Source organism: Trachurus trachurus (genome assembly GCF_905171665.1).
Source record: "Trachurus trachurus genome assembly, chromosome: 18".
In the NCBI taxonomy this organism is placed as follows: Eukaryota; Metazoa; Chordata; class Actinopteri; order Carangiformes; family Carangidae; genus Trachurus; species Trachurus trachurus.
The window spans coordinates 4,326,630-4,341,883 of record NC_139909.1 but is presented as its reverse complement, the minus strand read 5'-3'; the positions used below and the strand labels follow the sequence as shown (position 1 = coordinate 4,341,883).

Genomic DNA, 15,254 nt, shown 5'->3' with positions numbered 1-15,254 from the left:
AACCGTTAGCTACCTGTTTAACTTCAATAACTCAGTGACTCAATAAACGCTCCATGAAAAAATATTTTCTCCAGCGGATATCTGAGTTACAACATGACTGAGCTAACTGGAGTAGTTTCATGTCGTGTCCCACAACGGGAGGGTTTTAACAGCTGACGTCCTGGTGTTAGCTTAGCTACCGCTGTTAGCTTAGCTTCCGCCGTTAGCTTAGCTACCATTAGCTTAGCTACTGTTAGCTGTCCCTGTCAGCTGAGCCACTGATGCTTTCTAGACACTGTGATTCCCCCAAACTGAATAAATACCACACATAGCAACACAAAACACACACACAGAAATAGTAATGTTTCTTCAATCATTTCAGATTAAGTCTAAACTTGAACTTAAACGGTGATAGGGGGTGGAAAATATGATATATAGCTAAACTCTTGTCCGTTGCTGTTCTCATTCAAATTATGTGCTGGTTTTCTACCCGGAAGTAGATGTAAACAACAAGGTGATTCGTTCTATACTGTAATGTACTGTACCATACTAATACTATACTAGACTGTACCATACTGTATAACATATTATATGATGACATATAACATGTAATCCTTGTTGACACGTTTCATCCAGTGATGTAAAGATATGTTGTTGTTGCAGGAGACTTGAGGACTGATCAGAGGAGGTGAATCTAGGAGCAGGAGGAGGAGGAGCAGAGCAGAGCAGAGCAGAGCCGAGCCGGCAGCTGACGGCAGGACTGTCTTTATTATGACTCCACCACCAAATATTTCCCGGCGCAGTGTTTTTGTAACGCGTCGCCTCTGGCTGACTCCAGATCAGACGTTCGGCGCAGACGGACGAGCAGAGAAGTGTTCACGTCTCCATCTGTTTGTTTCATCTCACTCTAGTTTACATCTTTATATCGGGCAGAGATGGAGGGAGGGAAGAGGAGGAGGAGGGAGGGATGGAGGGAAGAGGAGGAGGATAATATTTAGTTAGTGATGAGCTGCTGGGCTTCTTCTCCCAGTCGCCTCCGATAAACTCAACAATGAAAGACTCTGTTTAGATTTCACCAAAACGCACAAATCCAGCAGATAAACCGTCGTCTGTCCTCCTCTGTTAAATGTCAGCCTCCCTCTCTCCTCCTCCTCCTCTTCCTCTCTTTTTCCCTGCAGCCAGACTTCCCAGAATGCCACAGCAAGAACACGGACGTCTCATTCACACCTCTCTCTCTCTCTCTCTCTGTCTCACCTGAACAAGATTCATACTTATAAACGAAAGAAACACAATCCAGGTGTTAAGATCAATACTGTGAGATTAGTGAAAGGAGGAGGAGGTGTGAAGCAGAGTCTCTGTTGTCTTGTACATAGTTCATGTAAAACAAAACAACACCCAGAGGTTAGACATTGAGTCTCTGCAGGCGTCCGTCAACCCCACAGTGTTTAAAGGGAGATTATTTCCTCCATGTCGTGTTGATATTTATTGATTAGTTCCCACTGAGCAGCTGACCCACTCCTGTTTGCTGTTGATTCAGGCTGTTTGTTTGTTTTTATATATATATATATATGGATGTAGTGAACGTGTGTGTGGAGTTTGATCTCAGCCTGTGAATGTTTATGATCCTTTTAATCCAGTTTGTCAAACAGTAAAGTTTCACGCTCAGGCTGGAGAAAAGAAAAGAAAAAAGATAATACAAAAAATGATATTCTCTCTCTTTTTGTTAATCAAATTCTATTTTTGAGACAGAGAACTAGATTATATACGTTTTAAGGTGGAATTGTATTGTTATTTATCCCTGTTGTCATTTTTATTCTGTGAATGAACAAAACCAAACATCCACACTGCTGTGACTTTATTTCCTCCTGTTTCCAATTTGGATTTGGTTCAGTGACAGAAAGTAATCTTAAAAACATAATGATTGGAAAGAAAAATAAAATAAATCAAAACAAACTTTTAAATAATCTAATATGACAGAAGAAGAAACACAAAGTGATGAGAGTTTTAGAAACTTCACCGCTGTTGATGGATTTACAGCCAACATGTTGTTTTATCTAAAGAAATGATCAATATTTGAGTTTATCCAGCTGGTCTGGGTGTGTTTTATAGAGTTAGGGTTTTACCCAGCATCCTCTGGGGTCCAGGCCGTCGGTGTTTTCCTTAAAGCTCCAGGAGCTGAGACGACCTGCTGCTCCTGCACTTTGTTTAAAATCCACCAGGGGGCGAAGTAGACCACCTGAACATCACCCCTTAATGTCATTCCTGAACTTTATACCTGAACGTTGTACCTGAACGTTGCACCTAATCGTCCCACCTAAAAGTCTCACCTGAACCTTACAACTCAACGTCACACCACCTGAATGTCGTACCTGAACGTCACACCACGTGAATGTCGTACCTGAACGTCACACCACGTGAATATTACTCCTGAACGTCGTACCTGAATGTTGCACCTAATCGTCCCTCCTAAAAGTCTCACCTGAACATCACACCTACAAGTCGCTCCTGAACATTACACCACCTGAACATCATATCATCTGAATGTTACACTTGAACTTCACACCACCTGAACTTTACACCTGAACGTCGCACCTGAACATTGCACCTAATCGCCCCACCTAAAAGTCTCACCTGAACCTTACAATTCAACGTCACACCACCTGAACGTCACATCTGAACATTACACCTGAACATTACACCTGAACGTCACACCTGAACGTTGCACCTGAACATTACACCTGAACGTCACACCACCTGAACATTACACCTGAACGTCACACCACCTGAACGTCGCACCTGAACATTGCACCTGAACGTTACACCTAAAACTCACACCTGAACCTTACAACTCAACGTCACACCACCTGGACGTCTCACCTAAAACTTACACCTGAACGTCACACCACCTGGACGTCTCACCTGAACATCGCACCTGAACATTACACCTGAACGTCTCACCTGAACATCACACCTGAACATTACACCTGAACGTCACTCCTGAATGTCATTCCTGAACATTACACTTGAACGTCACACCACCTGAACTTTACACCTGAATGTCATACCTGAACGTTGCACCTAATCGTCCCTCCTAAAAGTCTCACCTGGACCTTACAACTCAACGTCGCATCACCTGAATATTACACCTGAACATCACACCTGAACATTACACCTGAACGTCACGTCATCTGAATGTTACACTTGAACGTTACACCACCTGAACGTCACACCACCTGAACTTTACACCTAATCGTCCCACCTAAAAGTCTCACCTGGACCTTACAACTCAACGTCGCACCACCTGAACATCACACCTGAACGTGGCACCTGAACGTTTCACTCTCTCCCCACCTACTTCAGGCTTCACAGCTTGTTTCCCTCTGTCGTCCTGTAGGAGGCGCCACAGGTGGGAAAAAAGTTTCTGTCTCATTATCTCTCTGTGAATTTGTACAACATTTGTTTTATTTGTTTTTCAGGAAACTTTTGATGCCTAAAAATCAGTAACTATTGATCAGAAGTGGGCGGGGCTTATCAATATAAAACATTAAATCACCCACTGAGCCTCCAGAACTGAAAAAACATCTCATATCCACTAAGGTGTGACGGAGGTTCACCTCACTGCTCTACGATCGATACCAGAGGCTGCCAATCAAAATGTCATCAATACAAAAACATCTTCACCAACATTAATATTCAAACACAACCATCAGTTTCTACTTTTAAAAATCATTTAAATAGTTTTGACTCCACTACTTCATCACAGTTTAACCATCTGTTCACGTGGCGTTCAAATGTTGATTACACAGCAGATGGTTCAACTGGTTCTCTAAATACTCTCTCTCTCTCTTTCCTCACCCCTAGTTTCTTCTGTTCATCTGTCTGAGCTGCAGCCTCCTTCTCCTCCTCCTCCTCCTCTTCCTCTCTGCTCAGCTCTTCTCCTGTCAGCACTCTCAGCTCAACTCCTCTGTTATAATCAGCCCTGTTGTTGCAGCTGAGTGCGTGTGCGTGATGACAGAAGTGAGTTTTCGGGTGTTTTTTCGGTCCTTGTTGCTGTTTTTGCTGCGTGATGTGTAAAGGACATCAAAGTGCTCTTTCTTTTCTTTTACCTGCTGATGGAGAGAAAAACCTGCTTTTACTGCGTGTGTGTGTTTCTGTGTGTGTGCGTGTGTGTGTGTGTGTGTGTGTGTGTGTGTGTGTCAGCTCTCGGTTGCTTAGTCTTGGGCTGCAGCCAAAGTCCTGAGATGAACAAACGACTCAGTGATGAGACGAGTAAACAAACTTCAGTCCTTCTACCTCAGCACGTCGGAGGGAACTCTTCCAATGATCAATGATTGGATTGATCTGTTGGTAGGCGTTCTGATTAATTGAAAAATAGTTGTGGTCTCTATGACGTGACCTTTATCTTCTCACACTCGATCAGTCCAGACTGTAGCTGTGTTGTAAATCTCCCCCTATCACGGATGTAGTGCACTAACTATATAGTGTGTTCACCATTTTGTAGTGTTGTTCGAATTCTCCGCGAGTAATTTCATCCACTGTGTAGTGGACGACAAAACACCCACAATGCACCGCAAAATTGAGTGAACAAGCGATGTACGCTACTTTCTACTCCCGTATCCCACAATGCAATGTGGCCGTGTTTTGCCAGAGAAGAAGAGGAAGCTAATTAGCATGTTAGCTACGATTTTCTTTAGGTTATTTACCAATAAACTCCTCAGACGTATTTGCCTTCGCTCCGTTTGCATCATCCGAGGAGCAGGAGCTGGGCAGCAGCATCCGAACAATAACAGGCAGCATTAAATCAATCTAATAAAGAATACGTAGTAAATATGAGCTAACGAGCTAAGCTAATAGCCACAGAGCCGTTATGGCGGCTAACGGTCGGGACACACAACAGTAGTTTACCAAACCAAACTTCTGATATTTCAACAGTTTATTGTCCGAGAAACACAACCACACAGAATCACATCCTCAAATGTTCCCGCAAGTGTCCGGTTTTCTTATTATATTTTTATGTGTCCGGTTTGTTTACATGATTCTCAGTGCGTCCGCTTCCGTCATAGCAATAGGCTAACACGCTAACACCTGGCGCATCTGCTGACGCAACCACGTTCAGAAAATTACCGCGTAGTGTCCGAATTCTCCTCCCGTCGTTCCCTACATCGTGTACATGATGTAGTGGAGAGGGAGTGAGTGAATGAGTGGATGATTTCGAACACAGCTTGTGAGAGCACACACCTTGAAATCCGTGAAATCTCACAGAATCTCACGGGATAAAACGTGATTTCAGAAGAAAAAAAAAACGATATCAGGCCTAAAAATCGTCCGGACTTTCCAAAAATCTGTATTTATTAACAGATGAAGATTTCAAAGAGGAGCAAAGCAGAAGGTCGGTTTATTTTCATTTTCCCATGATGCAGCAGTTTTCTGAAATGAACGCTGCTTCGCTAAACACAATTAGACTCTTGAACCTTCTCTTTTCTTCCCATTTCTTTTTCTTTTCCTCTTTTTCCCTCTTTAATTGTCCGTTCATGCTTCCACAGTCTCATTAGCAGCGTTCAATGACAAACCTGCTGAGTCAGCGTCCAACTTCTTCTTCTTCGTCTTCATGGATTTTAAAATTCAACTTCCTGCAGCAGCCCAAAGGTCAGCGCAGAGACTTTGGAAACGTTCACGCTTTTTTTTTTCCTGACTCATCGTCTTCTTCTTTCCTTCATTCATCTTCCCTTTCACTTATCCTCCCTTTTTCTTGTCTTTTTATCTCTTTTTTCCCTCCGTTTTTTAATTCTTGGTTTTCTTCCATATTTCCTCCACCGTTTTTTCTTTTTTCTCTTTCTTTCCTGTCGTTTTCTTCGACGCAAAGAGAAAACGATGGTGAAAGAAGATGGAGGCAAGAACGACAAGGAGGATGGAGAGAACAAAGGAAAAAGAAGAAGAGGAAGAAGGCTTGAACATGTGGTTAAAGGAAAATGGGAAAGAGGGGAAAGAAGCTAAATGGAGGAAGAAAGAAAGAAACCACAGAGGAGGAGAGAAAATAAGGAGGAAAGAGGAACAGATAAAGAGAGGAGGGCGGATGTCCTTCTGGGTCAAATTTCCTTCCTCCATCCTTCCTTCTTTCCACAATCCTTCCTTCCTTCCTTCCTTCCTTTAATTTAATTTTTTAAATCTCTTTCCATCTTTCTTTCCTTCCCTTTTCCTTTACTTCTTCCTTTCTTGAACTAATCTGTTCCCTCCCTCCATCTTTCTTTCCTTCCTTTTTCCCTTCCTTCTTTCCACAATCCTTTTCCCCTCCCTCCCTTCCTTCCCTTTTCCCTTCCTTCCTTCTTTCTTTCCTTCCTTCCTTCCTTCCTTCCTTCCTTCCTTCCTTCCTTCCTTCCTTCCTTCCTTCCTTCCTTCCTTCCTTCCTTCCTTCCTTCCTTCCCCTTTCCCTCCCTCCCTTCCTTCTTTCCCTTCGTCCTTACTTCTTCCTTCCTTTTTGACCCAATTGACCCAATCTGTTCCCTCCCTCCTTCTATCTTTCCTTCCTTTCTCCCTTCCTTCCTTCTTTACTCCCATCTTTCCCTTCGTCCTTCCTTTCTTCCTTGACCCAGAAGAGTAAAAATGAAGTGAAAAACTGAAGAGAAAGGGAGGAGGAGGAGGAGGAGGAGGAGGAGGAGAGAGAGAGAAACCGATCAGGAACAAAGTCGATAAACGAGGACGAGTGAATCTCAGCCTGAGGGAGGAGAGAGGGAGCGAGGGAAGAAGAAGAAGAGGATGATGGAGAGGGAGATGCAGAAGTTAAACAGATGGGATTATGGGAACAGAAACCCAGCAGGAGGAGGAGGAGGAAGTTGAACGTTGGATGTGGCTGTAATTAAGCGTGTGATGATGATGATGATGGGAGGAAACAAACAGCTGACAAGTAACAGGCTGCAGATTAATCCTCCATGTAATCCACTGCTCATTCTTCTTTTCCTCCTTTTGTTCCGATTATCTTCACACTCTGTCAGCACCACAACAATCCTGCATTCTTTTTATACTCTTCTTCCTCTTCTTGTTGTTTTTCCGCCTCGTCCGTCTTCTTTTTCTTCTTGTTTTCGTTGCGTCACGCTGCGCTGGGAGTTCATCTCTCAGTCAGCCGATCTCCCCAAACGCCCACTCTCCGTCGTCTTTTTTTTTAAATGTAGAATTAACAGACAGAATCGGAGGAGGAGGCTCAGAGGGGCCGCCTGTTTGGGTTGATACTGTATCTCTTAACACAAAACAATCCATTCAAAAAAAGAAAAGTGACGCTTTTATTCAACCTCATGCTGCATTGCAACAGAGAGCAAATAAAATACCTTTATCTTCTCCCTTGTCAAAGCTCAGCGATATTCTGCTCTCTGTTATGTTCGTAGCTCTACAGAGGATACTCTGTTTCCTTTAAAGTTCATGAACTCCATGAATCATCGGTTCTCTAAAGGAGACGCAACGTTTAAGGACCAAACCGAGCTGTTGCAACCCACAGATGTTTAATTCCACCTTAATCTTGAATGGGAACTTTAAACTTGAGGAGCTTCAAAGCTGCCTGGTCGTGTTTTATGTTTTAAATGAAGTCAAAGAAAACTCAAACGACCCGACATGTTTAGTAGAATTTTACATTTAATGGGTGGAAGAGGAAGAAAAAAAGGAGCAAGGCCGGATTTCCTCCTCTTCCTCCTCCTCCTCCTCCGTCCTGAAAGACATTTACTGTCAGGACAGAGACTAAATCCTTACATTCGTTTTTTTTTCTGGCATTTTCTCCCTTCAACCATTCTTTCATCCTGAGGCTAAAAAAAATAACCCCTCGCTGTTCCTTCCCCCCTCCACTGTGGCTCTTATTTTCTAATTTCTTCCTCAGCTTATTCTTAAGTAAGGTGTTTTTTTTTTTTTTTTTTTTTTTTAAATGTGCCTGAGCTGTAAATGAAAAATAGGCTTCACATCAGGTCTTAAGCCCTTTTCTCACAGGTCTTGTATTATGTGGAGACTCGGTGTAATTGCACCGTAACACATACACATGGGAAATTTAATGAGCCCCACAGACACGGTAGTCTAAATTTACTTTTTCAATGCTTTGAGGGTGCACCGGAAAATTCTGCCAAAACCTTCCTCTGTAGACCGCAGGTTTTAGTAAAGTAGGTGAGGAAGAAGAAGCTAAAAAAGAAAAAGAAAAACTCGTGTCACATGGGATTAGGAAATTAAACCGTCATGGGAGCTCCGTCTTCTTTTTCTCCTTGTATTTTGTGCACAAGTCTTTACTGTACAAATCAGAGGTGGCAGATTTGCACAGGCTTAAAATTGCACACGATCTTCTCCAATTACTCCCAACTGCTGGATGTCGCCGGGAGACGTCGGTCCCAGAGGAGACGGGCTTTGGTCGTCACTCTGATGTTTGGATCGAAGTGGAAGCTTTTTAAGTCAGAGGAACGCTCCATGTGTCTTTTTCTCCGAGCGCTTCCCACGGCCTCCACGCTGCCAGAACGTCCTTCCAAGGCTGGATCGCTATGTCTTCCAGGGGGAGGTCTTCTCATTTCAACATTTACTCCACCGGTCCGTGTTTTCAATCCCATCCGGACCGGAGCGTGTTGGAAGATTTTCCTGCCTGACTCTTGAAAGACTTACAGCCACAAACACCTGCAGTTTTTTGTGTTTTTAATTGGCTCCAGTGATTTGAAACATTGCTTTGCTCTGTTTGGGAACCAATTAGATGACAGAGAAAATTAAAACCAACAGAAGATCAAGACCCTGTAAAAAGCTCATTAAATGGTTTGTTGAACTGCCAGCTATGGGAAGGCACTGGCTCTGTCTCAAACCCATTTCTTAGCACACTGGGCCAATTAAAAGTAACTTATAACTATTCCTGTTTGCCTTGACAACAAACACCGGATCTATGATACTGATGAAAACCACAGAATATGATGATTCCCCCAATGGTCTTTTTCCTGTGGGGTCTCAGGCGAGTAATGGACGTTTACTCTTCATGGACATCTGATGTTCTCTGGAACTGTGAGTCAGCCCTAAGGAGCATCTGTCAGTAAAATCATTTTACAGTATCAATCTTCAACTACTTACCCACCAAAACATGAAGGTTGTATCTGGTACCAAGACGTCAGCAGCAGACCATTGAAGTCTTGGAGTGTCCCTCTTTGGACCACCACTCCCCACCGACTCCGACCCCAAACCTTACCTTCTTCAAGCTGCAACACATCGCTGCAACTTGGTTTTTGTCAGAGTCTCTCAGAGCTTAAAGGGATAGTTCACCCAAAATTCAAATTTCACTAATTATCTACTCACCCTCATGTCGACTAAGAGCTGTGAGAATTTTCAGAGTCCTCTGTGCCTTCTCGAAGTTACGGGGGGGGGTCCGCGCAGCAGTATTTGTCCATATAATGGTTGTGAATGAATACCACTTTTCGTCGTCCAAAAAGACACACCAAAAAACATCCAAATACCTCCATGCTGCTCGTCTGTAATGTCCCTCTTGTATTGAAGCCCCGACATGAGAAATTGTTCCGCCGGTCAGTGCACTGACACAGGAAGAGCAGTGAACTGAGACACTAGGAGCTTCCGCTACAAACAAGCTTAAAATATATACTTATTTAATTTTTTTCGGAACAATTTCGCATTTCGGGGCTTCAATACAAGACGGACATTACGTACGAGCAGCTTGGAGGTATTTGGATGTTTTTTGGTGTGTCTTTTTGTTACGAAGACAGTTGGTATCCATTTGCAACCATTATATGGACAAATACTGCTGCATGGAGCCCCCCGTAACTCAGAGAAGGAACGGAGGACTCTGAAACTTCTCCCAGCCTTTAGTCCACATGAGGGGGAGTAGATAATGAGTGCAATTTCAATTTTGGGTGAACTATCCCTTTAAAATCTGTTTTTTTTTTTACTCCACATCCGGTGGACATGCCCTGTTGTTCTTTGTGTGTGATCGTAATGTCTTACGACGACTCACATAAACGCTGTAGTGGAGCAGTTAAACCACGGTTTAAATTGCTGTGTCCAGACTATTGAATGCATCGCTAATGTTGTGTGCCACACCTCCTCTGTAATGTTAATGTTGTCTTGATGAGGTTGAGACTTCCAGCTGGACATGTCGCCTCTGTGTGTCTGAAAGCTGCGTGGTAGCGACATGAAGGGAGCATCCTCTGCCTCCTCTAAGTGTTTGAACCCCCAGGGGACTCCATTCATCTCAGTTTTCACTGTGTGGCTATAATAAGCAGCACTGGTTCACTTTGAAATGAGAGAAATTAGTTTTTGTCATCATTACATTTCTGGAAATCTTATGAAACAAATGTGCTCATTATAAGATCCTGTTCTTCCATTTCACAGCTCAGATTAGACTCCGCAGAGCAAAACACAAAGTAATGTACGGCTAATGCTCGTAATTCATCTCAGGGAAAAAGTTTCGTAACATTCAAAACAAAACCTGGAGGCGAAACTGTGATGGATGTGTCCTCATAAAGGCCGGCCGCATTCATCATCCCCGGTGCATCCCTGTGGACAGAGGGTAAACAATTGGTTTAGAGTCATGACCCGGAGAAGGTGGCGTTTAGTGACTGTTGGTTCTAGCTGTGCCCTGGTTTTGAGGCCACTTCCCTTGGAGGATGAAGAAAGTACCAAAGCGTGGCTTCACATGTTGTTTGGAAAAGGGGATAGTCCAGTCTACGGAGGTGTTTTCACTTTGTGTCAGCAGCTGTTTACACCTCTACTGTGTCCAAAATGCTTGTGGATGCAACTGGTGATTGGCCGGACTTATCTCAGGATGGATAGAGACCTAGTCTGGGGCCTTTGACTCGCTGTTTTGGTAGGAATTGGAACCAGGGCGAGAGACACAGGCCTTTCCGTCAAAATAAAAGCACCAAGCTAATAAAATGCGGTGAAACTCTTTAATTTAAAGGGACAACGAGGAGTTTCTATTTGGTTATTTAAAAGTCTCACGTTAATGTGGATGAATCTACGCTACCCACACGTGTTAATGGCTCCATTTTAGATAAATATATCGTTTTGTCTCTATCGTTATTTTGTTATTATTAGTGGTGGTGGAAATGCTGGTCGAGCCGACCAGCGTTTCCTTACTTTCGGTTTCGTGGCGAGTCATGAGAATAACACCGCCGAATCACCGTTTATGGTCGGAACTACGACGGTATGTGATCGTCTTCCAACCTCTGACTTTAATTCTTGATGAATGAAAACATGAGTCTGTCTTGCGCCGGTCAAAGAATTTCACGGTGCGCGCGGAGGCTCATAAATGTAGTGTGAAAACGCTTCGCTTTTCCAAAACTCCTCGTTGTCCCTTTAAGGAATATAATTTACAAGAAAGTCCCCGAGCCATTAAGTTAACATTTTGCTTTTATTGTATTACAAGTTAATGTCTATTTTATAAGTTTTATGTTGGTGAACACTTTTATTTTGGTGAATTTGGTGATTTCGGTATCCGCTACAGACGGGAACCAGAATGCAGACGAAATTTGGAGTAAACAGACACCAGACGTCACTTGTCTGAAGAGCCGGTGACGCGAGGCTAATAGAGACCTGTCCCTCTGATTGTTTGATTCAGTTTGATTGGTTTACAGACCAATGGAAACCGAGGTGTATGAATCATGTGGCTTCAAAATAGAGGCGCACATCAGATCTGTGTGGAGCGATAGAGGCTTCCTCACATTAATGCAGATCTCTGTCGTATTTTCAACACGTTTCATGATAAAAAAAAAATTAAAAAAACTGGAGGCCAAACCTGGCCGTTTAGTTTGAAGTTGCTGCAGGATTTCCGCAGCTCTTTGTCCTTGTAGATGGTTACAAACATTCCCGCAACAGCTTGGGTATGAAAAATAAATCAGAAGCACAATTGAGTGCACAAACAAACAAACAAACAAAGAGTGGAGCGATATTTCATGTTTTGGAAGCAGGTTGTCCTGGCAGATGGATGAGAGGAGGATGACCTCTGCTGAGAGGGATGGAGATGGAGGGGAGGGACCACTCTGTCTGTGTCAGCGATGCTTATCAGTGTGTGCAGGTATACAGCTCTGCAGGAACATCTATAATAACACCGCGCACCTGACTTGTTTTTTCATGCCACCTCAGTTATTTCCCAGAATGAGAAACCGGCTGTGTGGCTGAAGATGAAGACCACCTCGCTCTGTGGCTCTGTGAAATATAACAAAGCTTACCGGAGGTGGAAGTGAGAGATTCAGGAAAGGAGACTATTAGTCCAGTCATTTTATGAAAAAAGGTTGAACAAATTGCAACAGAATCACACTCAACTGATCTTGTATCCTCAACATGACCTGAATGAGGGAAAAAAAAGCCCTGAAGAATCCCATTAGGGGAAAGCTTCGAAAAAGACCCAAATATATCCCATTCATACGCCTATTAATTATTTTTCTCACGTGAATAGGGTAAAATTTTTAACCTTTAGATATCTCCACGAAAATTACTGAGTTGATTACTTACATTACGACAAACAAAAAATGTATTACAAGTTTTTTGAAATTCTTTGTTAACATGAGCACATTTGCATACATTTGCATAAATTCCACCGTTTTGACGGCACATGTGTAAAGGTGCTGTGGTGGTACCAACATGAAAACTGGAATGAGTTCCAATAAACCAATATATAAAAGAATTATAAACCTGGATAATGATCCCCACCTGTGTCACTGCTGGGAAAGAATCTGCCGCGGAGATGATCAGCGCCCCACAAACTGGGATAATTTGACACTCAAGCTTGGAAAGGCTGAGAAAGAAGAGACACGTGTTGAAAAGGAAAATGAAATGGTAATTGTTCACCGGAGCGTAGGAAGCAGAGAGAGTGAGAAGAGATTTATTGCCTGCCAGAGTCCCCGCTGTGTTCCTCCGTATGGATGAATTCATATTAGATTAGACTGACACGCTGCTGATATGATTGGCCTTTTATTAGAAGCCATATATCAGCCGTCAATGTCATTTTCCTCTCTGATTCGATCAATACCGGGATGATGAATATCCCCTCGGAGAGTTGGACTCTTTAGCGTTCGGAGCCCGACGTTCAATACTTGTCATGTAAGACGAGGTTAAAGATTTGAAAACAGGCCCGAAGTCTTTAATCAGGCCACAGGAGGCGTCTTTAATTAACTAAACAGTCGACAAGAAAAGAAGTGTTGTATTGATCGGTACGTGCATTCAGAATTGTTCAATACAAAAACACACAGAAAGTGAGAAAATGAGGGAAGCTGCTTTAGACTTAACACAAAGAGAGAGATCTCTGTATAATGTGATTTATGATGTCTACGTGTTTAAACAGGCAAAGACCTTATGTGCTAAGTTTTCATCCAAATGTAATTAAAGTTTTACCCAAAAATCTGCACAAAGAAGAAGGGGAAACGGCAGAAACTGAATATCTATCCAGAGCTGTGTGGAAATGAATTTGGTTCTGCACACAGATGTGATGTTTTCATCTCTTCAGTGGAAGCTCATTTGTGTCTTCATTTATTCACTCAGGCAGTTTCACTTTGTAGCCACAAAATATATTTTTCTCATTGGCTGAGAGAAACAGTCAAATGTAAAACGCTTAGGAAAGGAAGGAAAACATGTTCACAAAATACAATTTAGCTTCTCATTATGAACCAGAACCTCAAAGTACTTAAAGGGAAAACGAGGAGTTTGTATCTGGTTATAAAAAAAGTCTCATAATAATGTGGATGAATCTACGTTACCTACTTGTTAATGGGTCAATTTTCTATAAATATATTATTTTGTCTTTATCGTTATTTTGTTATTATTATTTAGTGGTCGACTCACCCAGCATTTCCTACTTTCGGTCTCCCGGACGCTGCCTGGGAATAACGCCGCCAGATTGCTAGTTGGCATCGTTTATGGTGGGAACTACGACGGTGTCTGATCGTCTTCCAACCTCCGACTTTCATTGAGATCAATGAAAACATTCTTTTTTATTTTTTTTATTTTACATAGTGCGATACAATACAGGTGATAAGACAACATGAAACAGGGAACAACACAAGTATAAAACAGGGGTGAAAAACAAACATACATAACAACACGAGACAAGAGGGGATGTTAAATTCTAATATGTCAAAATACGCAATGATAACTATAACCTATCAAACAAAACAACAAAAACAAATAAATAAAAAATAAATAAATAACAAAGATGATGTTCAATGAATGAAAACATTCTTGGCAAGATGTCCGTCTTGCGCCGGTCCAAGAATTTCACCGTGCGCACGGAGGCTCATGGGAAATGTAGTGTGAAAACACTTTGCTTTAGGAGTTTCTCCATCGGCAGAACGAAAAATTCTGTGACAATAAAAAAGTCTCATATTAATGTGGATGAATCTACGTTACCACTTGTTAATGGGTCCATTTTCGATAAATACATCATTTTGTCTCTATGGTTATTTTGTTATTATTAGTGGTGGTGGAAATGCTGGGCGAGCCGACCAGCGTTTCTTTACTTTCGGTTTCGTGGCGAGTCATGAGAATAACGCCGCCGAATCCCCGTTTATGGTCGGGACTACGTCGGTATGTGATCGTCTTCCAACCTCTGACTTTAATTCTTGATGAATGAAAACATGAGTCTGTCTTGCGCCGGTCAAAGAATTTCACGGTGCGTAGTGTGAAAATGCTTAGCTTTTCCAAAACTCCTTGTTGTCCCTTTAAGAAGAAAGAATGAAAAAAATTCAAGTATAAAGTGAGGTAATACTATTTTGTTTTGCTTTGAGTTTTGTTTCACCTCGCCTCCTGAGCAACATTTAGAGTCGTCGTTGTGTCCAGTACTGGAGACGGTTGGATGACGTGACCAGTCAAAGTCACTGAAGTCATCAGGGTTCATCAGATTTGAACCGTAATCTTTTAAACTAACCATCAAAGCTGCAACAAAACCTCAACGGACAGCACGGACCCTGTGGAGGGTTTCTACGATCAGCAGCCCGGTCACATCCGGCTGATGGGCGGCGCTGTGAACCGGCTCCCAGGGGAAACCGGAGCGCTTTTATCTAATGACTTGACAGTAATCAGCAGCCGGACGGGGGCCCTCAGCGGGGCGACGGGGTGAGTGCGACTCCACGGTCGGGGGTCTTTCTGACATGAATCTTGAATGAAATGGGTAGCCTTGGGGGAGTTGTCGTGGAAACCTGAAGCTGCTGCGACACCCTGCCATGATGTTGTGAAAGCAGTTGTCTGCCGCTGAGTTTGACTCTGTGGAGGACACTCAGACGCCCACAGGCGCTTTCACTCTGGAAGTTTACAGAGAAAAGTTTAAAGGACTCCTA

The 15,254-nt window shown here is 42.8% G+C and overlaps 1 protein-coding gene across 1 annotated transcript in view; it reads left to right on the top strand.

Annotated features, from left to right (window-relative positions):
- The window catches only part of rbm46 (RNA binding motif protein 46), a gene marked incomplete at both ends in the record, with an annotated part of 42,782 nt that extends 27,745 nt beyond the window's left edge, over positions 1-15,037 (top strand). The window contains 2 exons of the mRNA XM_083992637.1: positions 5,523-5,625; positions 14,854-15,037. Of these exons, the coding sequence (XP_083848763.1) occupies positions 5,523-5,625; positions 14,854-15,037 (287 nt within the window). The remainder of the gene's footprint in view (positions 1-5,522; positions 5,626-14,853) is intronic.
- Between the last annotated feature and the right edge of the window lie 217 nt (positions 15,038-15,254).